This window comes from Melospiza georgiana, chromosome 16 (assembly GCF_028018845.1).
Source record: "Melospiza georgiana isolate bMelGeo1 chromosome 16, bMelGeo1.pri, whole genome shotgun sequence".
In the NCBI taxonomy this organism is placed as follows: Eukaryota; Metazoa; Chordata; class Aves; order Passeriformes; family Passerellidae; genus Melospiza; species Melospiza georgiana.
In genome coordinates this window covers 3862256-3888947 of record NC_080445.1, presented here as the reverse complement: position 1 = coordinate 3888947, position 26692 = coordinate 3862256, and the positions used below count along the sequence as shown (strand labels likewise).

The 26692-nt window shown below is 42.0% G+C and overlaps 1 protein-coding gene across 1 annotated transcript in view; it reads left to right on the top strand.

Moving 5' to 3' along the window:
• Positions 1-26692, top strand: part of SDK1 (sidekick cell adhesion molecule 1) — a 384823-nt gene that overhangs the window by 234624 nt on the left and 123507 nt on the right. Inside the window, exons 8-14 of the mRNA XM_058035661.1 lie at positions 6242-6325; positions 11419-11613; positions 12806-12922; positions 13154-13321; positions 15292-15394; positions 16463-16639; positions 24448-24584. Of these exons, the coding sequence (XP_057891644.1) occupies positions 6242-6325; positions 11419-11613; positions 12806-12922; positions 13154-13321; positions 15292-15394; positions 16463-16639; positions 24448-24584 (981 nt within the window). The remainder of the gene's footprint in view (positions 1-6241; positions 6326-11418; positions 11614-12805; positions 12923-13153; positions 13322-15291; positions 15395-16462; positions 16640-24447; positions 24585-26692) is intronic.

Sequence of the window (26692 nt, the reverse complement as noted above, 5' to 3'; positions counted from 1 at the left end):
CCCAGCTAAGAGAAGTAACACAGTTTGAGTGTGGCTCAGATGGCAACCAGAGCTCTATTAGAAGGCAGTGGAACTTAGCACAAAGGCATCTACTCAACAAATTATTATTTGTGACCTAGCATATTATCTCAGAAGTTTTTCTGGATATTTCTGAGAATATATCTCAGTCTGTAAATTAAAATCACAATACTACTGGAAAAGCCTGAATCTCCAATGTATTAGAGTAGTACTGCATAAACAAGAAGAAAATCCTCTAGCTGTGTGCTGCTGCACTTTTCTTCTGAACGTGGCAAAGAGCTCCCTGACATCTTCATATTGTTCCAGAAAAGATAAACTGAGGTGGTTCCAAACCTTGGTTTTATTAGCTGCAGTTGTTATAAATTTTTAAAGGGTATCATGTTCCTCGCTTGGCAGAGTAACAGTTTGGGAAAGATTTGTTGCAGATTAGATAAGAGCACATTTGTTTTATCACTAACAGTTTGAAGATTAAGTAATTTAAAGAGTCTTCCCATGAACAAACCAATTTGAAAGCTGAGATAATCTTAAATTCTTTTGCTCCACTTCTGGAAGTTTTAGTGACAAATGGCAATAGTCATTTCTTAAATGACTGTTCTACGGGAAATTATGAATTTTAGGAGTTTTAAAAAATGGGGAACCAAACTCTTCCACTGTATGAAATCCAAACTGCTCTTTAAATTAAATGTAGTCAGACAGTAAAACCTGAAAAAAATGAGAAAAACAATTTGAAAAAAGGGCCTGGCCTGATGAGTGGTTGTGCAGAACTGAGGGCTGAGGCCCTATTGGTCTGTCCAAAGGAATACAAATGAATAAAACAGAGTCAGAGGGCTCCCCTTCTTTTGGAGAGTGTTTTGTGCCCAGAGATCTACATTAAAAGACATCTTATTCTCTTCTTGGGAGAATTCAAGTCTGTGGGACCACAGGATTCAGGAACGCAGAAAAATTCCAGTGGTGGCCGAAGGGCACACCTGGCTGGGCTCTGACATGGATTGTGGGGCTGTTCCTTCCTCCCTGTTCTCCAGGAGTGTCCAGATGCTGAAGGGCCTTCTTTGTGCAGTTCTGCTGCTCAGGAATTTTCACTGTGTGTACAGAACTGCCAGAGCAGGAGTTATTTCCCTTTGTAGCTACGAGCACCTCAGTGCCTCGTGCTCAGACCTCTGGAAACAGCAGCAGCACTCGTGGCTCCAGCTTAGACACTTTGAAACACTGCAGATGCCTTCTTTGAAAGCACTGGAAATAATTTTTCATGTGTGGTGCTTAAGGGGAAGATCCTGATGACTGTGTTCATCTACTGTGTAAGAAAATAATAAGTTTTCAGGAAAACTATAATACGAAATGTCTTTGGACTCGCCTAATCACAGTTTGGGCTCAAAGGAAAGAAATATTTGCAGCTTTTGATTTGTCAAGCCTCAGAGGTTCTGAGATGAACACAGACATTCTGCCTTGGGCCTAAATGCAGCAGGACCTAGGAGCAGCGGGACTTCTGGGCAGCCCAGCTCTGTCTCTGATATTCCCAACAAGTTCTTCCTCCTTTCAGCCCTGCAGACAGGACATGTGTTCCCTGGGCTGTTATTTCAGAACACACAGGCTGCAGCTCACAGTAGGGGTAGCAAGAAACCACATGGATCTTTTCATCTCTCTCTGTTTTAAGCTGATATTCATGCAAAGAAACTTCCTGCTCCAAGGAGCCTGCTGTACCTGCATCCACAATGGGGCTTCTCTCCCAGCGTGGCCAGTCTGACCTTCTGTCTGGAGTTACAGACTTTATACCTACAAGGGGCTGTCAAGCTTCCAGTTCCTCTTCCTTTAGAAGATATTCACCAAATAAATTAGTTTATGGTAATGCTGGAGGAAGGCTTCCGTGTTGAAGGTTCAATTTTCGTCTTAAATATGCAGCCCTGAGTTTCTGAGAGATTCAGGAATTTCAGCTTTGGAGGAGCCCCTGGGGCTTTCTCTGTTCTTTCTGACTTTCATGTGTGTATCTAGGATTAGGTCACACATCTCCAGTGCAGCTTGAAGGGTATGTAATGGATGCTGACTGCTATCTTTTGAATGTTAAAATCAGTGACCATGTAACTCTGCATGGTGGAAGTAGGAACAGGATCAAATTTTGCAGGCTCCCAAGGGCTTTTCTGAGACACATCTTTCCAGTGATGTCTGGAGTGGAAAAAAAAACTCCAAAACCCTCAACAACTATTAAAAACACCCATTTATAGTCAAATACTCTTTCCCCCCTTGCTTGTACTTGACATTTTAGTGAAGATCAGTCAAACACCAATACAATATTTGAACAATGCAGTATCTGTTTCTTTCAGCCTAATGTGGGCTGTGACCCCTCTCGTTGCCACACACCACAATGCCAGCAGGGTGAACTTGGAGTAATGGCTCCTTTCCTATTCTAACTGTTGTGATTCTGTAATTTCCAAAAAATTTAAATGTTTGACCTGATACTGGCAAATTACTGTCATTCCTAAAAATTGCAGTGTGTGGGGACTTGTGTCTGGCACATTATATTCTTTGGAAGATGCTATAATTTCACCACACATATTAAATTTCAACACATGATTATTGCCTACAACAATAAATGTTAAATTCATACAGTGTGATTCAAACCAAGCCTTATAAATATGCAGTGCAGTCATATATACAGCCACCCAGAATGCCCCCTCAGAATGCCATCTGACCCCTATAAATAGTGCTGCATTTTTATGGCCTCTTTCTGACAGTCATTCACCAGGTGCTGTACAACCCAAATTCAGATACTCTGAATTTCTCCCTTGCAGTTAATGCTGGACGTTCAGGCCCTTGGGCACAAAACCTGACATGCTGATGATACATCTGACACCTCTGAAAAGTGAGGAGCTGAGGTTTCAGTTGCTCAGCGCCTGTAAATGGAGCTGTTTGCTCCACAGCCTGAGCTCTGTTGACTCCACAGGACCTTTAGAGCATCCATGCTGCTGGTGAATGGCACATGGGTGTGGAAAAGCTGCACAGCTGCATGGAAAACTCAGGTTCCTTTACTTGGAGGGTGACAGAGCACTGAAAGAGGCTTCTCAGAGAGGTTGTGGAGTGTCATTCTCTGGAGATGGTAAAAACACACCTGCAGCCTGCCCTGGATGATCCAGCTTTAGCAGGGGGACTGGTCTGGGTAATTTCCAGGGGTCATTTCCGACCCCAGCCATGATGAGGTGCTGTCTGAAATCACTCTTATTTGCTTCAAAACCCCTTAGTGTATCCCTACACCAATATTCCTGGAATTCCCTCATTCCTTGCATGGCTAATTTTCCAGGTATGTTAGACTTTACCACAGCTCTGGTGCCCATGTGCTATTCTGGATCTTCCAGAAATTCCTTATCAATCAGAAATCCCTTATCAGTCAGCCTTGTCATCCCACCCAGGCTTGTCAGTTTTTGTCAGTACAGGCCATAAACTGCAGAGTTGCTCATGGAAGGTTTTCCTGTATCAGTGCTTATCTTTCAAGAATGGGATCTGACTTGTCTGTGGGCAGCTGCTGTGTCTGTGGCAGATGCAGCATTTGGCAATGCCTCCAGCTGCTGTGAACAGAGCTCAGCAGCCTTTAGTCTGGGGGAAAAGGTGAGGCTGGGCTTCAAGACTAGAAATCAAATCTGTTGGCACCTAAAGTCCTCTGGGATCTGCCTGTGGCCTTTAGATTGCATCTTTCTGCTGCTCCTGCTCTTTTTCTGTCTTGTCTGCTTCTGTTTCTTGCTGCTTTTCTCAGAAACACTGATGTGAGTCTTCTTTTTATACCATCACATCCCGTTTGCTAAGTGACAGTTGTCACTGACTTCAGGCTCTTTGTCACATAATTCAGTGCTTGATACCTGCTCCCCCAAGCATCTCTTAATGTCACAAAGGGTGTCAAACAGCCTGTGTGGGATTTAAAGGAAGGAGCACGTTGCAGGTTGGGATTTTGGGAGGGACACTGGGAAAGACAACAGTGTAAATATGCCAGGTGGAACTGCAGGAGCTGTGCAGCAGCACATAAACAGAGGTCATGGAACCACCAGCATCTTTGAGGTCACATCAAGTGCTTTGCAGCTGGACTGCAGGCCCACAGTGAAGATAAATCTGCAAATTTATCACTGGTGTGTGAGTATGTTGCTGATCCAGGAGAAAGTTTGAGAGCTGGTGCCTGAAGGTTGCCAAGTTTAGAGATTGGCCTGTTAAGGGCAGAATCCTTTATAAAAGGAAAGCTGCAGTCAAGACCTCCCTGAGCAAATGATAAACTTCAATGACTGGAGAGACATTCACAGAAAAAGCCCAAACTTAGAAGGGAATGTCTGGATTTGTGAGTATGTGTCTGGATGCCTTCCTGGCCCAGTGTTGCTTTGTCCTCACCCCACAATCACATCAAATTGCCATAGAATGAAAGATTCAGATTTTATTTTGGGAGATGAATGTGTGGACACAGACAGAACACAGATAAGGACGCTGGACTGAAAGTTTGGAAGTTCAAAAAGTAATATCCAGAGAAATGGAGCACAAGGAAAACACCAGGATGATGTGAGAGGAAGGAGAGTGCTCAGAGTGAAAACATGGACTTAGATGAATTGCAGAGGACTCAGCAACTTAGCTGATCACACATGTCAAAGTGTGTGCCATCAGTGAATTTCAATTAAATGTTCAGCTTCTCAATTTGTTGTTGAGATTAACGCGTGAGATCATATGCAATAAATCACAGCTTATTATGCATGTTTATTAATAGCTTTATATTTAGGCAGTGAGGATCAATAATGTTAACACATGTATATTATTAGAATATAATAAATCAAGTTGCTTGTTTTTATTGGTTTTGCTGGGTAAACAACTATTCCAGGCTGTTTGCAACCTCCCCTCCTCCCCTGCATGGCATGCTGAAGACTAATATTGATTGGCTTTATTTGGAATGAATACAGAATTGTAATATCCATTGGTGCTCAGACAAGACCCCGGTTCTGTACACCCAAGCAAGTATTTTATTGTAGTGAGAGGGAAGAACTGCTGGGAAAGGGGAGGTTCTGTTCTAACCTGGTGTCTCCTGATGTCACCCCACAGTGTGACAGCCACGTTTGCTATACTGCAGGTAGCAACAAGATTTTGCAGGATAAATTTATATGGTTTTCATTTTATTTGCTAAAATGTAATGCCCTAGCAATAACACAACTTCTTTTTTCCAGTCGTGTTTGGTGAAGAGATTTGAGAGCAGGTCAGCTCAAATGACCTTGGATCTTGCAGCTTCTTATGTATTTTAAAACATACTCAATTTCCTTAAAATGGAAATACATGTAACTCAGTTTCACAAGCTACTTACATTGCCTTTCTGTATTTCCTAAAACTTAGCAGTAAGTTTTGTTATGCTGCAGAAGAACTGCATTTATAATCAAGTAAAATCCTTCTAAAACCAGTACTCAGATGATAATTGCATTGAACAAACTATGACAGTCTTTAGTTACCATGATAATGGCTGCAACCTTAGTGCCTCTGGGACTTTGACATGATGCTCTTCAATTTTATGCTGCATAGAAGAAAGAGTTACATGCCAGCATACTCGGCAATTTCTGCAGTCTGGTCTTTGTTTAATTAAACATCTAATATCTTTTCTTTAGCCCTAATGATAAAGTGGGGATTTTTATGATTATTACTATAACTTCAATTAAGGCATTAAATCTGTTTGCTTTCTCGAAATAAAACAGTTCAGAGGAATTTCTTTTAATTATGCTGCACTTGTCCTCTAATGTCGACTCTGTGACATGCCATGGCACTTTATTTGACATACTTCATGCCTTGCTGAGGTGAAATGCAGTCTAGATACTGAAGCAAACTATCCTATAAAATGTACATTGTAAATATAAACCTTTATAAACCTCTCGGGAGGGCCTTTCTAAGCAAAAAATTAACACGTTCAATGATTCAGTCCTATAAAATGAAAAGTAGCCCCTGCTCTGGGTATTAATTTGCAGTGCAAACCCCTAAATCTTTACCTTCCATTGACTCCACTCTGGAATTCATGCTCAGCATAGCAAACATTGTCAGGCCTTATTTTTATGATGCTTTTACTACCAAAAAAACCCCACCTCCAAATAGAGACAAACAAATCTGTTTGTAACCCCTTACATCAGATGCACCACCTGTGGAGAGATTCTGTGATGAATATTTTTTAATGAGTGCCTGTTTTTCACTTTGCTGTGGCTCTGCTTGTTGACTTTTGTTTGCTTTCCCCAAGAACCTCCGTATTTCACGGCTGAACCCCAGAATGTGATTTTGGCTGAGGTGGAGAAGGACGTGGACATCCTGTGCCAGGCCATGGGTGAGTGCACAAAAGTGTTCAAACCTGGATTGATGGCATGTGTGTGTCCAGTCTGTAAGAAATCATCTTACACAAACCATCTTTGTTTTTAATGTTTAGAAGTCTCTGTTTTATTGCTGATTATCACAGGTCCCATATACAACAAAGAGGGTTGGCTTTTCCCTTTGGAAAATTGGGTATTTCTTGTAATTAAGGTTAATTTGGAATAATGCCGGCATGTTGATGTTTGTCTGTGGGGAGCACAAGTCCTGCTCCTGTTGCTCTGGGATCCTGCCTGTGCTTCAGAGTCATTAGAGAAGAGATTTAAATATCTTGAGCCAGAAAATGGGTTGAGGGGACAGCACGGTTATGGAACCCATCATTTGCAATGCAAACAGTTCTTATTTTCAACACTCACAATGCCCTTTCTTCTAAAAGTTAGGGAGCTTTCATAGTCAATAGAAATGTCAGTAGCTCTGACATCTGAATGTAGTTATGAAATCTGCAGGACTATTACAGGCAGATTTTAATTGGTAGGTGGTTTAATGATATAAAAGGCTTCAAAAGTTTAGAGTTCCACCTGACTAAAATCATGTTTCGAGTTCCACAGAAATGCAATTCTCACCTATTTCAGCACTCTGGTAAAGTAGAAGATGTTGTCATTATATGTTTAGAGCAGGTTTCTCAAAGTCACCAAATTTCTATGTGACCCTGGCGAGGGACTGAATATTTTGTTGTCTCACTTTCCCTGGTGCTGAGTTTAAGAAGCAGCGCACATAAAATGCCATGAGGTCCTTAGGGAGAAAGATCACATCCTTGATTAAAAAAGCACCCAGACCTAACTAACAGCTTATTTTTGTGGTGTCTTCCTCCAAATCACAGCCAATAGACATTTTTACTGCGTGATTGTGTTATTGCCACTGTGATTTAAGCATTTTTCCTTGTGTTTTATGTAGGAAAGAGTCAGCACTGCTTTTCTAGGAGTCTTTGCAAACTGTGTGATAAGCAAGTGTGTGTGTGTTAAGGGTGCTGTGGCTGGTTTGGAATTTCAGAAGCCTGTGATGAGATCTCTTACAAAAAGCTCTTCTGGAAATGAAGCTATCAGATGATAAGAGACAATGTCTTCTTGTTCATTAATAGCTTTTTAAGCAAAACACAGCAGGACCTGTTGTCAGTGGAGTTCCCCAAGAGCCCATCTGCTGTTTCAAATATTTTTCATGAATTAAAAAAAAGAAAAAAAAAAGACTACCCAACTCAAAACCTGGAGGAATCAGGGAGACCTGAGGTTGACTTTAACTCTTCCTTTTACCTTCACTTTTTCTTTGAGCAGTTTAGTTCCCAAGGGGGTTAATGGGGCACTCATAACCATTCTCACTGGAGATATGGGAGCTCTTGTTAGACAAAATTAATTATTTCTGTTCAACTCTTGTAGTGCACATCTGATTTGATGATATATGTGGTGCAGGAGCATGAAAACCTGTTTCTTTGTGGATTATTTTGTTGAGTATCTGTAACACATATAAGGGGCAGGTACTAGAATTAAACATAGTGGAATTTTGATCCATTATTACACAAATCTAGCAATTGCCAGCACTTTAAAAGAGGGTAAATGAAGATTGCTGCCTCCTGCTCCAAGCTGGGAGAACAAAGCACTGGGGAAACTGCAGAGCTGCCCTCTACCTTTGCTGTAAATGGAAGACAGATTGTATTTCCCCTAGCCCCATCAGGTTGTGTGCACAAAGCCCATTTGCCAAGACTTCGTGCACTGTGGGTGTGTGAGAGACAGATTAATTTCACAGTATAAGCAGAGATTAACTGTAAATAAAATTGCAACTTGCAGCTTGCAGCTCCCTGTAATGGAGTTTCAGGGTATCAGGCCACAGGAACCAGGCTCTGCTGTTTATCTTCCAGCAGTGGCTGATGCTGCCTGAATGTTCAATGGGTTTCCTTTAAATGCTCTTTCTGATTTGCTTGTGGAAAGTTTGGAGCTGCAGGCAGCGGTGGTGCTGTCTGGGGAGCACAGTTAATTGGACTTCAGTTCTACGTGTTTAGAGAAGGAGATGGAAGAGATGCTTTGGGGGTTCCTCAGGAGCTCACTGGGATCTAGAGGAGGCGGTTAAAAATAAATAACAAAGATGACACAGTGAATATTCTGAGTCTTTCATCGAGGTTCTTAAGTGAAATTTGGCAGAGAGTCAAGCAGCTGTTTCACAGATGGAGGAGCTGAGCCTTGGGTTCCATAAGTTATTTGCCCAAGGTTACAGAAGAAGTGGCAAAGCCAGAACCAGCATCTCTGTTTCCTGCCTTCCCTTCTCCCCCGACACTAGATTAATTTGTCTGTGAAAAATGAATAGTGCTGCACACAACTGAGAAATAAGGTTATTTTATTTATTTCTGCCAGTTTTTTAGGCCACTCTCACCTCCTGAGCAGCAGGGTCGGGCCCATACTTCTTGGAAAGGTAGAATGCAAAAGGTCTTTAAAGGGTTTTCTTCTCTTCATAATTTTTTCACCAGAAGATGTTTAGAGAAGAAAAAAAACAAAATTCCTTTGTGTGGGGAGGAAAGGTTGTGGGGTGGGTAGAAGATGAGAAAAGCTGGGTTTAACCATTTTTTACAGCCAAACAGGTAGCAAAATTAGACGAGGATGTGTGTACAACTTGGAAGACAAATCTCTCTGGGAAGATCACTAAAGCCCAGCTGAATGCTGCTGACAGGCATCAGAGTGCTCAGATAAGATCCTATTATTCAGACTCATAACTTTGAGTGGAGGAAGATACCCGTAACTGAAAAGTAGAGAAATAGAGATGGTAATATTCAGTTTGTCAGCTGAGTTGGTGATAGGAGGTGTATCTCACAGTGATTATAGGATTAGAAGGTTTGCCAATACTGTTAGTAGAATGGGATTTATGGAATGACACCAGTGTTAAAGGTTTCAGTGTTCTGAATGCAGGATTTCATTATTTCCTTGGTGCCTATCAAGTCTAATGTGTGGGAAAATGGAGTTGCTATTATTTAAACTTGAAATCATTTCTGAGCTTCTCAGCATCAGGAGAACTATTCCATTTTGCATCATCTGTTTCTTCATTACTCAGTGATAATTTGTATTTGCCCAGGAGGATTTTCAAGAGATGAATAACACTCTCACCGAGAATTGTGAACATTGAAATTTACGCTAATTCTGTATATGGGCTGTTGTATGAAATTTAAATTATGCCTATTGCCAGCTCCTACATCACGTCTATTCTCTATCAGACAATGCACTTCTACATAGTGAGTTTCTTCCTGAGATGATTATCTGCATCATGAGTACATTTTATTTTATCAGCAGAACAAAAGCATCAGAGGTGATTGAAGTAAATGATACGTGTTTATAAAAGTAACAACAGCAATTGGATGTTGTTTTTCAGTCATTTCCATACATTGTTTGTACATTCCTTCCAGAGTTAATACAGTTTTGTCTGTATAAAGAGAATAAGTACACTGAGAGAAGATGTGAATGGAAGCAGAACACCAGTAGTATTTAACTTTGGGAGTTTTAAAATGATAATGATGATTATATAGATCTTCCCATGGCACTTTAGCTCTCGGAACATCAAGTGACTGCCAGCATTGCAGTGAAATTCATTGTCTGCAGATGCTCAGTTCATCAGTGACATCCCATCCTCCATGCTTCAGTGACACTTCTTCTCTATTTGGGCAAATTTCACCCACCCATGAATTTAAGTTTGCGGTCTCTTACCTTATTACAAGAAATTGTGTTGGCCTGAGTTTTTAAGTGAAAAGTGTTCAAAAACACCCCAAGTGCTGTGCCCAGTTCTGGAAGGACATTGAGGGGCTGGAGTGTGTCCAGGGAAAGGAACAGAAGGTTCTGGAGTGTAAATCCTGTGAGGAGAGGCTGAGGGAGCTGAGGGAGCTCAGCCTGGAGGAAAGGAGGAGCAGGAGCGACCTTCTGGCTCTGCACAATTCCCCCTCCTGTAGCAAGACGGGGGTCAGGCTGTCCTGGGAGCAATGGGCAGGATGAGAGGAAATGGTGTTAAACTGTGCCAGGGGAGGGTCAGGCTGGACATCAGGAAGCATTTATTCACAGGAAGGGCTGTCAGGTATTGGAAAGAGGTGCTCAGGGAGGTGATGATCTTGGAGGTCTTTTCCAATCTCAGTCACTCAGTGATTAACTAATTATGTAATAAAATACCTGCCTCACTTCTGATCTCTGCGCTGAATCCCCAGCATTTGAGCAAGTGGGGATTTCTGGGATGTAAACATAAAACATTGTCTGATATGAGCAGCAGGATGGGGACAGCTGTCTAAGACTCTTCTAGGCCCCTGACATCTCTTGAAGAAAAGTGAATCCTACACTATTTGTGTATAATAAATTTACAGCCACTTCATCCCAGGTGACGGGGACATGACAGCAACAAAAATATGTGTGAAATAACTGTGTCAGGGTTTGTAGAACATGCACATGAAAGAAAACAGGAATAAATGGGACTGTAACTTTTATCTAGGCTAGGAATTTTATTTCTCTTTATGCCTGCTTTTTTTCAAATAGCAGGTGAAGCTTGAGACTGAATAAAAATAATAGCAATTTAAAGCCATCCTATTGTTGACAATATGTTGTTTGTATACTGGCTTAAACTATGCTGCTAAATTGGGACTCAAGTGCAGCCATGTGAGCATTTCAGTTTTCATGTTTAATTTGCCATTTCCTTTGTATTCCAGCTATCTTAGCTACAGAAGCACAGAGGAATCTTATTTGGGATGGAACAGTCTTACAGACTGGCTGTGTTGCCATACTGCTGCTGTTTAAGGAGCATGATTCTGGCTTTCAACATGAAATTGCTCCAAATCTTATTTTGTAGTAGCATGAAATATGATTGGGTGAAGAAAGTAATTTGATAACATGTTTTCTCAACATTCCCCCTTAGTATTTGCTGGTTTTATTCCCTCATGTCGTGCAATGTGTTACAACCATTGATAATGTGAGATGCAGCCTCCACTTATCTAAAGCAGCCTGGAAAAAATACAAAGAATTGGCGTAGAAAGACAGGAAAACAGGGATACGACCTAAAACACGCTCTGCAAAGACTAACAGTGATTTCTTTTTGCTCGAGCAGGTGTTCCCATCCCCACCCTGGTGTGGTACAAGGACTCGGTGCCCCTGAGCAGGCTGGAGAACCCCCGGTACAAGGTGCTGCTGAGCGGGGGGCTGCGCATCCACGCGCTGCGCCCGCAGGACGCCGGCATCTTCCAGTGCTTCGCCAGCAACCAGGCCGGGGAGATCCACACCTACACCTACCTGGATGTCACCAGTGAGTGGGCAGTGCTGGCACGGGCTGCAGGAGGGGTCGTCCCTGTAGGTGACCCCACAGCCACCACGTTTCTCATAGCTGCCTTAGTTCAACCGGCAGAACTCTGATTTCTTGTCAAGGGTAGATGCTCCAGCTGTAAGGAACCCCAAAATGCCCCTGTGCACAGCACAATGTGCTGAATCATCTGGAAATCTCTCCATGACATCAGGAGAGCTTGGCTTGACGTGAACTCCCCTATTTCACATGGCAAAAAGAGATCTTAGCGAAAAGAAACAAAATTAATCGTGAAATACATTTATCTTTCCTTCGTTTCCTTCCAATTTCCACTCTAATGTAATTCCATTCTGAACTTGAGCTACTGCTTCATGATTGTGCATGCTATCATTTTATTTGCCTTTGTCTGCAACTGCATTTGGTCAGGGAAAAGAAAGAAAGTTCAAGTTAAATGTCTTTTTTGGCCAAAAAGTCAGATTAAATGGTTTTGTTAATGAAGTGCATGCTTCTCTAAGGAAGAATTACAAATCCTAGTACTCTTTTAACAGTGATTATTAAGAGTCATTTCTGTAATATTAAACTTCCCTTCAGGAAGCTGATTTTTAGCCCAAGAGCACTTTGCACATACTGACCAGAATTCCTACTGGCCTAAGAAAATAAATCAGCCCCAGTTCAATATAGATCTAGGAAACTGCAGGGGAAAAAACTGCAATAAAATGCAACTGGGGGAAAATAAGAGAGAAAGAAACTTAGAAAATGTCTTGGATAAGGCTCAGGTTCTAAATTCTTTTGGCTGACATTTAAGTTTCAAAGTTAATGCCTCTCTCAAGTTGCTTTTCATCTTAAAGAACTCTGTTATTAAGATGAAGGAAAATAGTTTTGTTTATCTAGATTTCTCAAGTTCCCCCCAAACACTCATTTTGAGCTTTATCTTCCTTTTTCTTTAACCTATCTAACTTGTACAGGTACAAGCACTGATAGATTTTTATTTTCTGTGTAGGTAATAAACAGGATTAGGCAATTCCTGGGAGATGAATAAGAAAAGGTTACAGTCACTGCTGAAAGGTTTTCATGTCTTATTGTCATGTCCTTGTCCATGATCAGCTCTATAAAAGTGGATGTAAAGTAATCCACAGTAACAGTTAAAGGATCTTTCTGAGAGGTGAGGCATTGAGTTTGTTTGAATTTTTTGTTCTAGACATCAAGCCAACCTTTATCCAGCCCCCAGAGGACACCACGGTCACTGAGGGGATGACTGCAGTACTGACCTGTGAGGTTTCAGGGGCTCCACGACCTGCCATCTCCTGGAAGAAAGGTAGCCAGTTATTAACATGTAGAAGAGCTGTAATCCACATTTTCCTGTCCATTCCTGTTACTGAGATCCTATAGATCCATTCAGTGCCTCTTTCTCCCTTCCCCTGGTCCCGTGAGCAGCGGGTTCATCATGAGCCGCTGGCCTGGACAAGGATGTAACATTTTGGAAGAGCTGGAATTGCAGATCCCTGATCTGCCTGACACTAACCATGCTGCTCCCCATGTGTTTCAGGAGAGCAGATCTTAGCCAGTGGCTCGGTGCAGATTCCTCGCTTCGTTCTCCTCGAGTCTGGAGGGCTCCAGATAACGCCCGTGTTCCTGCAGGATGCTGGCAATTACACTTGCTGTGCAGCCAACTCTGAAGGAGCTCTGAATGCTTTTGTGAAGCTGACAGTGTGGAGTAAGGATAATGCTTTGTTTAAAGTCTAACTTTAATCAAGTATTAATCAGTTTTTGTTGTAGGCTCAGGAAATTTTCATTAGTAATTATGCTTTTCTCGTTAATAGCGTTACTTGTATGATTTAATAGGAATAATGTGTCTATTTTAGGAAGCCTATCACAAATACCCTTTTTGTTTGGAGAATTATGCATATAAATCTCTATTTTGTGAAAGGAAGTGTATTTAAATAGAGCTTCAATCACAATTACAGTTTTAGTCAGGTTTTGCTTTGGTGTCTCACATTGCAAGTCTGAGCTTTTAACTTGTAGATTTGGCTGCTTGCAGGTGGTTTCTGCCTCCAGGAGTCTGCAGGTAGCAGAGAGCAGTCTGTGCTGGTACTGAGGCAGTGGCCACAGTCAAAACAGATGGGATTCTCCTCACACTTTTTTATTTTTTGTGGCTCTGGGTGCTGTTGGAAGCCAAATCAAAGTGTAGCAGATTTCAGCTAACCCCTCACGCTACAGACTGGTGTGGGACGGGGTATCCTATGAAATGGTTTTGTTATTCACCTTTTTCCCTTGATCTCTATATATTTATATTTCTTCTGTTGAGGAAGTGAGTCTGCTCCAAGGGGTTCACCTGTGTAACTCCTAAGTGAGTTCAATTGAAGTATAACATGGTTTTTACTACTCAAGGTACAAAATAATGATCCCTGAGCAGGGACTAAGAGCAACTGAAAATAATGAAGATGATGAGGATTAATAAAGAAATGTTGTGGCTTCTCTCCTCTCCAGCACTTGAAGTACTGATTGTGCTGCTGATGTGTGGTACATATTTGGCATTTATTAATCCCCAAACTCTGCAAGCTAAATCAGCCACATTTTTCCTTTTGAAATTAGGAATACCTGAAAACATTCCTGGCAGTAACTGTAATGTATTTGTGTCATGTGGCCATCATGTTTGTCTTATTGACAATATCAAGTTGGTAGGAATTTCAGGATGTTGTAAACTGAATGATATCCAGGTGTATGGATCAATTAAAGGAGATCCTTCCTATTAATTCTTAAAGCCATGGTTCTTACAGGTATTAAAGATAGTTCCTGTTCATTGTACTGCATGAGGGGAAGAAAAGTGAATATAACCTGATGTTTGTGTAGCAACAGCACCATTATAAAGCCGGAAGTCTTACATATGTGCATCAGGAGTAATGCTAAAAATTCCATGCTATTTAGAGTCAGCTTTTGATCTTGCTGATGGTCCCTCCTTGTGCATGTATGAGATATCTCAGTAGATGCTGATTATCTCTGTAGGGATTTGGGACTTATTAACATTATCCACATATCTTCCAAGCTCATCCTGGTTGTCTCCCTGCCTCAGCTGATGCTCTCTGCTGCTCCTCCTGTGTGTGACAAATAATGGGGATCTTTCACACCGGATCTGGTTGCTGTAGTTACAGCAATTATTGTGTTCTGAGCCTCTAGGAGGGGCTTGAGTAAGAATGTTCTGAAACATTTGAGTAAATAACATCTTTCTGATATGGAAGATTTTTCTTCCAGGAGCTCCTCCACGGCCCTGGAGTTGATGAGGTTGTAGGTTTAAGTTTACCTCTTTCTCAATACTTTTCAAGTGCATTTTCCTTTGGGCAGATTTTCCTTGGGTCTTGTTTGTGTTTTTGAGCGTGGCTCGTTTCCTTGACTCAGTGTTTGCTGCCACACACTCATTGAGATTTTAGGGAGCTGCCACAGACACTTGCACAAGCCAAGGGAGAGTTTGGAGACTTTTACCATTGTTCTCCACCGGGCTGAACTCATGCCCTGAGATGCTGTACCCCACATGGTGTCACAATGTCTATAGAGGGAGGGGAGCCTTCACAGCAGAGGGTTGAAGAGCTGTGTCCCTCTTGCTTTGAATGACAAAGGCTCGGTGGCTGCTCTCGGAGTGAATAGCCGAGGCAAAAGGCTCTGATTTCACCTGAGCTGTGCTCCTTTCAGATCGCACTTCCATTGTCCGCCCTCCCGAGGACAGCACGGTGATCAAAGGAACCACGGCCACCCTGCGCTGCGAGGCCACGCACGACCCCAGAATCTCAATCAGGTTGGTGGTGGCATTTCTCCTTTGTGTGGTTTATCCCAGTTTCATTTTATAAGCTGTATGGATAGCACTAGGTGAAAAGTTTCTGGACCCCAGATTTTCACACCAAACCCCTGATTACTGCATTATAAGGTTGTACACTGTATCATTAATCATATAAATCCCATCTTCCATTTCAGCCTTATGTATTATTTACAATGAGCTATGTTCCACTTCATGACTTCAATATAGCCTTCCATGATTTTACTGTCAAGGTTAATACACTATCAATAAAACCAACTTGTCAGAGGCTGATACTTAATGAGAGTAAAAGCCAAAGAGAAGGAATAGGATTTCAGAAGTGTTTACTCTGGGGTGCATAAAAGCCACACCAGAGATGCCCATGTTTGTGGAAACAACTCAATAACTTGGACTTATAGTCTGTTCTAACCATGTAAAGGAAACCCAAATTTTTCTGGACTATTAAAATTTGAATTAGAGCATTTAGACAAAACTCAAAACTTGAAAATAAATTTGCCATAAAAATTAATGTAGTCTGAAAGCAACATAAATGAAATAAAATGCAAGGAAGAGCTTGGAGAGTGCTTGAAAGGTGAGCTGCAGAAAGAACTTTGGAAAGAAAAATATGGGTATAAAAATATCAGGGGAAATTGAGTCTGTGGCTCTCCACACCTCTGTGATGTGTTGGGAGGGGTGTTTTTGATATGTGAGCTCTTGCAAACCTTCAACAAGTTTCTGATGCTGGCAGTCCAATGTTACTGAGCTGGCCAGCACCCACCATTAACTGCAGAGTTAATGTTCTGGTGGGGGTGAACTTAAGAACTTGGATGTGTATGAGTGCTTCATCTTTTCCTTGTAAAATACATAATATCTCAGATGGAATTCCATTTTTCATTCTGATCGCTTGACCTAAAACTTAAATTTGTAAAAGGCACTGCTCTTGAAAGTAGCTTCAGGGGTCTGTCATTTTTAACACGTGATGACAGGAGCTGATCCCTTCCAGCAAAGTTCAAATAAATCTATTCTGGTGTTCTTACGAGTGATCAATAACTGAAGCATTGCAACACTCAGGTACCTTTGGAAGAAGGACAATGCTGTAATAAACCCATCCAGCAGTTCCAGGATCACAGTGGAGAAGGATGGGACCCTCCTGATCAGCCAGACGTGGTCGGGAGACATCGGGGATTACACCTGTGAGGTCATTTCTTCTGGAGGGAACGACTCCAGGACAGCGCGGCTGGAAGTGATGTGAGTGCTCCAGCTTAAATATTCCCTACACTGCCTTTCAGACACCCTCAGGTATTTTTCTAACATTTCACTCTGGGTGTTGTGGAGAGCAGCAGTTCTGACTTTTTGGTGTGGTGGTTTTTTTTCAGGGAAATTAAATTAAACCTGGATCCTTTTCTCACCCCATGCTGTAGGGCTTCCCCATAAAGCCCAAGTGCTGCACTGTGATGCCAAAGTTTGAAAACAAGAAAATGTTTTCTTCCTTTTAGTATTTTTTCTCTGTTAAACATTTATCAGAATAGTTGCTCCCTGGATGGGCATTGCTTACTCTTGCATTCTCTTTATACATCGTTTTTTAGGGAAAAAAAAATTTTATGTATGACTTTCTTTATTCCTATGGATCTTTAAAAATAAAAACAAAAACATGTTTAAAGTGCCATTCTGCTCTGGAAAAGGATTATAAAAATGTCATTACATGGTTCCATATTTTCTATTTCTGTCATTCCACTGGGGTGAAGTGCACTTCCATTTTATTTTTATCATTAAAAGCAACAGCTGTGGGTTTGGTGCATGTGTGGAGCAGATCAAATGAAAAAAAAAAGAAGGTAATGTTTTATGTACAGTTATTTATTTATTTATTTTCTTGAGTAGTACGCACGCTTTAATTCAACTAAAATTGCATCTGTTTCTGCTGGTCATGCCTGATGTCTCTGAGAAGATGGCAATTGTGTGGTTGGCAGTGTAATGAGTTCACCTCTGAGATTTGCTGTGCAGAGGGCTGTTTGATACAGCATCGTTCTGACAGTGCCAAGGCTCCATCAGATGCCCATTTGCCAAGAGCGGTCATACATTCTTTTTCTAATTAAGCACTCCTCAGCTCTCCTCCCGGAGTGCATTTTACTGCTGGTTGGAATCCAAGAGCAGAAGACAATTCAGAATATATTGCAGCTACATAACCACGCTCACTCTTATCTGAGGCAGTTTTTGAATGGAGGGCAGAGTAAAGATTGAAAAGAATGTTAAAGCTTGGACTTTGAAACAAAGCTATAAATATGTGCTAAACACTTCAGTAGCAGGACAGATTCCTAATGCTGAATAGCAAAAGCTGTCCAGTACAGCACAGGAATTGGATTTACTTGCAGTTCCCCACTGACCACTGAGGAGCTTCTTTTATGGTCCACAAAATCTGAGTTAGAAGTTGGCTGGGAGAGGCTCATCCTGTGTGCCCTGCTGAGGCACCCCAGCTGTTCCAGCTGTGCTGGCTGGCTCTCCATGCACGGAGACTGCCTCTAAATCCTGCCTCTCTACTTCCTTTGATGTTCTGCTGCTGATCGCCCATCTCCTGTTTTTCCTGGAGGAATTAAAGGAATCTATCAGACCCACTCTTTCAGAGGAGTCAAGTAACTGATAAGTTACTCAATAATACCTTGAATTGTGACATTTCATTTCAAAGCAGGGCTGCAGGTAGTGCAATACTGCCAGAAAACATTGCATTTCCTTGCAGCTTTCATCATTATTGTTTGGCTCAGCAGCACAGATCTGCGAGGAAGAGAGATACACGATACAACAGGAGTGAAATGAAGAAGAAAATATGTGGAAAGGAAACGTCTGAAGTAAAGCTTAAATTAAATTCCAGCTTGTATAGGAATGACAGATCTGTAACATTCCCTGTTCTCCTGGATAATTCCCCCTTGCAGAGCATTAACAAACAGGGCATGCACATTCCCATCGATGAGCACTTACACTTCAGTGCCTTGAGTAGCACTAATGGCAGACAAATGTTCAAAGGAGGCCTCTCAACCAGTTACAGACTGGAGCAGCCACCAATGGATAACTGTGTCCCACACAGCCTTGCCTGACAACTCCAAATCTCTCCCCACCTTTTTCCCCCCAGGAAGTTCCTCCTCCACCTCTGTGCCCATCAAGAGGAATTTCCAAAGGCACAAATAAGTCAGTTACTGATTTCTGTTCAAATTGATTCAATTATTTAATCTCTGAGTGTTCCAGTTTCCAAATCTCTGAAAAGAAGGAAAGAAAACTCCCTCTTCCTTTGCCTGCCCCCGCTGGAAGTCAGGCTGGGTCAGGGACAAAGGTTGTGTTTCTTTGCTGGAAGGAACTGCGTGGATAGCACAGCACAGAGACATTGGTGCTGCAGACAGGATGGATCATCTCCCTCAGCATGAAAGAAGAAATAAAATATTTGCAAAGGAAAGCCAGAAAACTAATGAAGAACTTGCTAAAGTGCAGCCAAAGGTTACCTTGCTCATCAATTTTGCACTGATGGTACTTGGGCACAGAAACTAATTGCTAGTCAAGATACTCTATTCATTCATTTGTCTTCTCTCTAAATGTGTTTATTCTCCATGTACATCACTTGATTTGATTTGCATGAGGTAAAACATTTGCGAGTGATGTTTCTATTCTGCAAGAGATAGATTTTAATTTTACACTGACTTTGTTTTTCTCCTGGTAGAATTTCTCGACTGCATATCAGAAACATTTGGTGATGAGCCCCCCGCTTCTCTTGCATCCCTGCAAGTCACAGAGTTTGATCCTGAAAGTAATTGCATGTTATGAAACATCCCAGCTTCATTTAGCTTACTTTATAGTCCTGTAAACACTAGCCTGAAATACATACAGAGGAAAAAAGGCTTGTTCCTAAAGCTGCAAAAGCTGAGTTATCACCATGTATCACTCACCTGATGGGAAACTGTGCTGATTCCAGCTCAAAGTATCCTGAGGATTCTCAGGATGTATAAAATATGCAGAATTACCACTATCTGTGCCTGATGATACCCACTGCTCAATATCAGCCTGTCTGCAGCCCGAGCTAGAGGATCTCTTTGTTGTATGAATGTGACTGCAAAGTATGGTAATGCTGCATTGTTGGAAAATCAAAGCCCTCTACAAGCTCTGTTATGTCACAACATATAGTAAAATCTTTTAGGCTCTTTTTCTATGCAAAATATATGGGAAGGACAATGTAATACAAAAATAGGCAATTTATTCCTGGCAGCAAGTTCATCTCCTTTCTGTTCCCTTTCATCAGAGAAAAAGCTATTATTGTTCTGTCTTCTTCAAAAGCAGGAGAGGGGAGCTAACCACTTATAATAAACCCCCAGTGGGTTGCCAGGAATGCAGAGTATTGCCTTTGTCAGCCATCTATCCATGAATTTGGATACCCTTTTTACTGGACTATTTATAATTGCCACTTCTTCCAATTCCTTCCCAATACATCCTATAAAAATTATTGCTAAAATTAAAATCGGTGTGACAAATGCAGGGTAAGTGATAAAAAGGATGTCCAATTACAAATGTAACTTGATACAGATCCCACGTCCCTTGGTTCCAATTGCCCATCTCTTCTCCTTTCTCCAGGGAGAGAAAGCAGAAGGAATGTCAAACCTGAAAATATATTATTCCTTCCTCGCTGGAAAGAAGGTTTCTATTTATTTTTCCAAGCTCTCTATTGAGATGTCATCCAAGACTCAAGGTTCACTGCTGAGTCTGAGTGCACTTGATACTCAAAGGAGAAATATCTCCCAGAAATGCATTTGGAAATAAATGCCATTGTGTCTGTTTGTCATTGAAGGTATAGCAGGAAAGTAGGTGTTCTCAGCAAAAAGAAAGCATAAAATTCAAACCTCTTTCCCAAGTCATCTCCAGATCTGAGCAGATTGAAATGGGAAATAAATCTGTGCACCCTGGAACTCAGCAACCCTTTAATTCCAAAAATTCCCCGTGTTACAGACCTGTGAGAGACAGAGAGCCTCAAAACTCAGGGCTGCCTTGCAGGAATTGGAGAGGATTCTTTTGCAAGAGAAACTGCAAAGCCCTGAGCAACAGTTGCCACGTTTGTTAATTTAAACCATGATAAACTTTTCGGAGCAGAGCCATCAGGGCTGAGTGCTGCATTCCCTCCCTGCTCAGCCCTGTGCTGTTATCAGCCCTGGCAGATGAACCACCTGCTCCTGAGCAGCCCCTGCCTGCTGGACCTGACTGAGGGAGTCCATTAGAAAATAGGAGCAGGGCTTTTCAGAGACTGACAAGAAAACTTGTTTAATCTCCTGTGCCTTTTTAGTAATCCCTTCTTCAGTCACAGGCTCTCTAATTACCTGCTGTTGGACCATTTTTCTCAGAAGTCTCTCTAAACCGTGTCTGGTTTATTTTTCTTAGCAAATAGTCTGCTTTTAGCTAATTTTATAAAACACTATGTGTTTGCTGAGTGAATTTTTCAGCTGCCCTCTGGCAGTGATGAGCTGACTCAAAACATTAGGGTTTCTGTTTTGAGCATGTATCATCTGCAACTGGCTAATATTTCTCTCCCAGATTGTCACAATGACTTCATGTTCTTTTCTTGCAAATGCACTACTTTAATTGCTTTGTCAGAGTTCCCTCAGGTCACCTTGGTGGCAATGCCATTAACCCTGGGGTTATCTGTCAATTACAGATTTTAAAGTGTCCATGCATATATTTTGCTTTCACATAAAATAAGTTATGGAAACTTGCCTCCATGCAACTCTTCAGCATTAGAAAAAATGAGGTTTTAAGATATTCTGTATTGAAAAACTTCCACGTATTTCCTGTTGGGGCTTCAGTGAACAAAAGAAACATAATGATGGAATTACACTTTGCATGTCTGGTCAAAGTCTGTTCAGTGCTCTGGGTGTTATTGCTCTAAACCTCATCCACTTTCTTGGTGCTGACCAGTCCTAGTCTGAGGTCCTCCTCCCCCTGAGAAAGGGTTGAAATTAGAATGCTCTGCAATAATTTCTTGGGTGTTGGAAGCAAGGAAAAGTAATCCTCTTAAAGGAAAAATAGAAGCAATGATCTCTTTGGGGAACATGAATATTCATGATGGTGGTTCAGGTCTCATTTATCATCCCTTCCACAGGGTATGTGGTAGCAAATGAGAAGGAGACAAAGTGTAAGTGCATGCTCAAGTAGAAATTACTACTTTTTAATCCCTGCTTTTGCATACTGCAATGAGAGAGGTACACTCCTGTGCTGAAATGTCTTTGTAGCTTTAAATATTCATTTCTGTCCAGGTGTGTTTCTTAGGCACTTGTTCTGTCTGCCTCGGGGGGTTTAAATCTGTGAGCACCATCTGTTGCTGCTCAGTGTGGACACGTTTGGGTAAAGACAAACCCAATATTTGTGATATTTGTGGATGGGGTGTCCTGGATGGAGGCAGCAGTTCACGCTACTCAATCTCTGTCTGAACAGAAAGTGCCCATTTCCCATGTGCTGCTGCTGATTGTCCTTGTCAATCTGAGAGAAAAAGCTACTAAACAAATCCTAAGCAAACAAAACCTCAGGTTTTAACTCAGTCTGTGCATTTAAAAAACAGGGCAAACAGGGAATAAAAGGGAAACTTTTGAAAAAGTCTTCTGAGTCTTGTGCGCTTGGAAAAAGAGACCAAGCTTTAAGTCTTTCTTAATTGTGTAGTCTCTGTCTTCAAGTGAGCTAATTGAGCCCTTCTAATGTATGGGACATCAAGAGTAGCAAATGCACACCTTGAAAATACCCATAATATATACGAGGAGTGCTCATTGGCTGCCCAGAAAATCAGACACATGGGGATAATCTGCTGTGTGCTCCCCCTCAGCCATTCCTCCCACACTGCTGCTTCTGTGGCCATCATCTTCCAGGAGGAGCTGGAGCCACAGCCCCTCTCTGAGCTCTTCCCCACAGGGACTGGTGATAAATGAAGCCGGGACTGGGACTTGAGTGAGCCATGTAGCAACAAGAGGTTTCACTCTTCCCTTCAGTAATTACCTTTGCCAGCTTAATCACAAAAACTTTTCCAACCAGCTTGCCTAGGACATAATGATGAATTGTGGTGGAGGTTTAATGTTTATTATAATTTAATGTTTCATTCAAAATTAAGCAGCACACTCTTGCAGTCCCTGGGTAAATGGCCGTATCTTACACCCCCACGCTTCCCAGTGACAGCCACGCTCTGTCTCCCAGGTCAGCTCCCTCCTGCTTTGTTTCCAGGTCCGCCCTCTTCTCTAAATGTGTTTATCCAAAATTTCACAGTGCTGTGTTTGAAATCTACTCCCTTTGGGCCCACACGTGATCCTTGCTGTGCCTGATGTTTGTTTTAGCCCCAAAGTGGCCATGTCTGAGCTGTCAGTGCACGCCCAGAAAGGAGTGAGAACAGTCAACTTAAACTCCTCACCATCAAGACATCTCAAGCAAGCAATTTAATGAAGTTGAGATCTGAATCACACCCTGAGGTGTCATTCCATGTTTACTACAGAAAGAGCCTGGGGTCACCATGATGCTAATTTGGTTCTGCGTTTAAAGTCAAATGAGATGAGACAAGGCTTTGAGTCTCAGGTTTAGCCTTAGGAAATATCAACCCCTCTTGCCTGGAGAGAGGTGGGCAGGGAAGTGCCTTCTGCTTCTGGTGCCTCATTAGCTGTGTGTTTTTCTTGCCACTCTTTGGCTCTTCCAGCAATTTTTTTTTTTTTTTTTTTTTTTTTTTTTTTTTTTTTTTTTTTTGGTGCTAACTCCACAGTGTGTATCCATCAGAAACGCGTAAACAAAAGCATTCGCGGCTTAACAGAAAAATAATAAAACTATTGTCTGGCTCTCCATATGTTCCTCAATCTTCCAGTAAAAACAGAAATCCAGGACATATTTATTGTTCTGGCTTGGAGCCAGAGCCTGTATTTATTTTGGTGAGTGGCTGAGGAGTTGCAGTTTTTAAATAACTCTGAGCCTTCAGTGGCAAAATACATCACAAGCAGGAATTGCTGCATTTTTAATTTAAGCATCTGAGTGCCCTCGTGGCTTTCTGCTCTGGCCTGAGCTGTGGAAGGGTCACCCTCTGCCTTGCTGAGGAGGAAGGCAGATTGAATGGGTAAAAACTGGCCCTCCTTGCTTTTCCTTCACTCTGAAATCCTCGTTCTCCTTAGGAATCAGGATGATAAGGAGTAAAAATCTTGCTTAAGTATAATGCTGAAGGGCTTTTATCTCTTAAAATGCATCAGCATTTAAGGGTTGCAGCAGAATTTAGTGTTCTCGCTTCACCATGCAGCTCCCGCTTTCAGCCAATGGGTACAAATGAAATGTTTTTCCGCAAATTTCCTTTATGTGTAGAAATTACACATTTTAATTGAGATGCTGTTTTATTTTTGTTTTTGAAATGTTTTATGTTGTATTTCCATGGGGTTTCTGCAGGCATTTTCACTGCATTTTCTGGTTGGGTGCTTCCAAAAAAATCCTTATTATAGGGAGGAAGGATTCTACCCATGACAGGATAAGCCTGAATCCGTGAGTAAATCAAGCTGTTCTGTAGCCTAAGAATACATATGGTAATTTTGATTAGTCGCTCTGTGTGGATAGTGTCAATGTCTTCTGCTTCCTTGAGTATGAAAAATTCCATGTTAAATCATATCTCCCATGTGTTTTACTGTTTATACGTATCACTGCTGTCACATTGTAGGACATCATTGTAAGACGGGAGAAAAAGTGAGAGAGGAAATTTATTGACCAACTTGCTCAGTCAAAAACAGGGTGAAAACTGGCTTTTTGCCACATTTAGCAACATGTCCATTAGCTGTTCTATCCATCAGCCTTGGGACTTTCAGCATAATTTTTATTTTTTTTTCCCCCAAACAGGATAAAATTGTGAAGAATTCTAAGATGTCTTTCACTTATTTAATTGTACAATAGCTGCTGGTGGTTTTATATCCATCATCACACGGGACTGATGTCGCCTGCCTTTAACTGCCTGTAAGACTGGAGCTGAATGAAATATAGATTAATTTTTATGTGGTTTATTTTTTTTCCCTTTCTCTCACCCTTTTCCTCTGCAGAGAGCTGCCTCACTCCCCCCAGAACCTGGTGGCCACGCTGAACTCCTCCTACAGCCGCAGCGTGGTGCTCTCCTGGGTACGCCCCTTCGACGGCAACAGCCCCGTGCTCTACTACGTGGTGGAACTCTCTGAGAACAGTAAGTCAAATACTTCTCAGCCCCACGGTGTTCTTACCCATTCCCTCTCCCCAGAGCTGCTGACAAAGTGCTGCTGCAGTTTGCTTAAACCTGCACAAAGGGGTTTGACACTCAGGTGTTTGCACGCTGAAAGAGGGGAGTGACAAAGAAGGCTGAGATGGAGGGATTGATTTACATGACTTAGAAATTCCACCTCTGGTGTTGCCAGACAGACTTGAGGTACAACAGCTCATTCCTCAGTACAGCAGCAGTCAGTTTGTTCCTTCCCGTGGCTTTTTCTTCAGTTTCATGGATTTCTTAGGGCATTCAGAGCCCAAATTTCTCCTAAAAGATGCAGAGATGGGGATAATTCAAGGAACTGATAGTCTGTCAAAGGAACAAACTCGGGTGTCAAGAGGAGCTGCTGTCTTACCTCTCTGTGGGCTCATACGTTTTCTCTACTTTCTGTAGATTATCATTTTACACCCTTCCATTAGGTAGGTGGTTGAGGATGTTTGAGTGCAATCCAAGTATCTGACTTCCTGCATTACAAACCTGGGCATTGGGAATTGCCACTTGCCAGTTTTATCATGCTGTACACCAGGCTCTCAGTCTGCAAGGTTATTCAGGGACATTGCTAATGCCTCTTTAGGAGCTGATGGAAAGATGAGGGTATATGGAAATCGGTCACCTTGGCAATACTTTCTAATCTCTATCACCCTAGGAGCTGGAAATCCAAGCTGAACAATTGGTTCTTGATGAAAAAATTAAGAGCATCACTTTTTGTGACATGTTGAAATTAGTCACTGCATAACTGAATGTGAAACAGTTCTGATTTCTGATTATCTGGAGAGCAGCACTTTGTTTTGCCACACTGAGAGCTTGAGGGGGAAACTTGAGCTTCAGATCACATACAAGCCTTTTGCTTTGCAGGCTGGAGTGCATAACTTCTCAGATGTGGAGGTCCCAGAACCAATGATCTTGACAACTGTTAAGCTAAGTGCAGGTTTCTAGTCCTAGCAGAAATCCAAAGTCATGCCCAGGACTGCTGCCCTGAAAATAGTTCTTTTCAATCAAAGACTCTGGATCTTTTTGTAACAAATGAGTAAGAAAATCCACAATCCTGCACTCATACTCCATCTCTACCTTTTTACCACCACCTTCCTTTTTATTTTCACTCTTCTCTCCTTCCCTCCCATTGATATAGGCCAGTAACTGCCTGGTTTTCTTCTTTCCCCTCCCTGATCTTTTGCCCAAGGGTCTTTCCCTTCTGCTCCTTATTTCCCAGTGGCTTTGCTGATGACAAGTTAGTGAAGTCCCAGTCTGGGAACATGATGCAAAGGTCCTAGAGCTGTGTTTACACAGAGACAGCACAGAGGTGGCAGAACATGTGCACTTGCATCCTGCATGGACTGGGACAAGTCCCTTAAAGAAAAGGCAGCTCATTCAGTGCCAGGAGAATTATGGAATTGTTTCAGTTGGAAGGGACCTTGAAGATCATCTCATTCCATCATCTTTCTTTTGTCATGGAGGAGTTTGGAAGGTCTTCAAGTCCTTTCTACCAAGGATGCTTTGCAGTTGTATAGGAATGGGGTGGATGTGCCATCATTTTAGAATTAATTCACTGAAATTTGTCGAAGGCTCGGCCAAAATCAACAGTAGTTCTCTGGAAAGCATGCACACAGTCCCTGAGAACACACAGGGTCCTGTGAACCACTGCTCACTCTGTGATAGATCAAATAATTTTGGCTGCTGTCATTGCAGTCTGCCACTGAGAGGGTCTCATTGTTCCAAAGCACAGGTCTGTGTCCTGCCACAGCTCAGAGCTGCAAACAGGCCAGCTGGGTTGTGAACTGAGCATCTTAACTCCCAGATATATCCCAGGTCTTGCTGTCCTTTAAATTTTTGTCTTTATTTGCTTTGTTTTTATGTGCAATGTGTAAATGAGTGCCCACAGAAGCAGAATAGGGAAGAATCTGAGCCCTTGGATATTCCACTGTTGCTGTGCTCTCTTGTTCCATATACACAGAGCAGTACAGCAGTGTCAGCAGTGGCTTTGGTTTGGAACACTGACTGAAATGTCTGCACACTGACACTGGCTTGTTTTGGTTTCTATTTTCCTGAAGTGT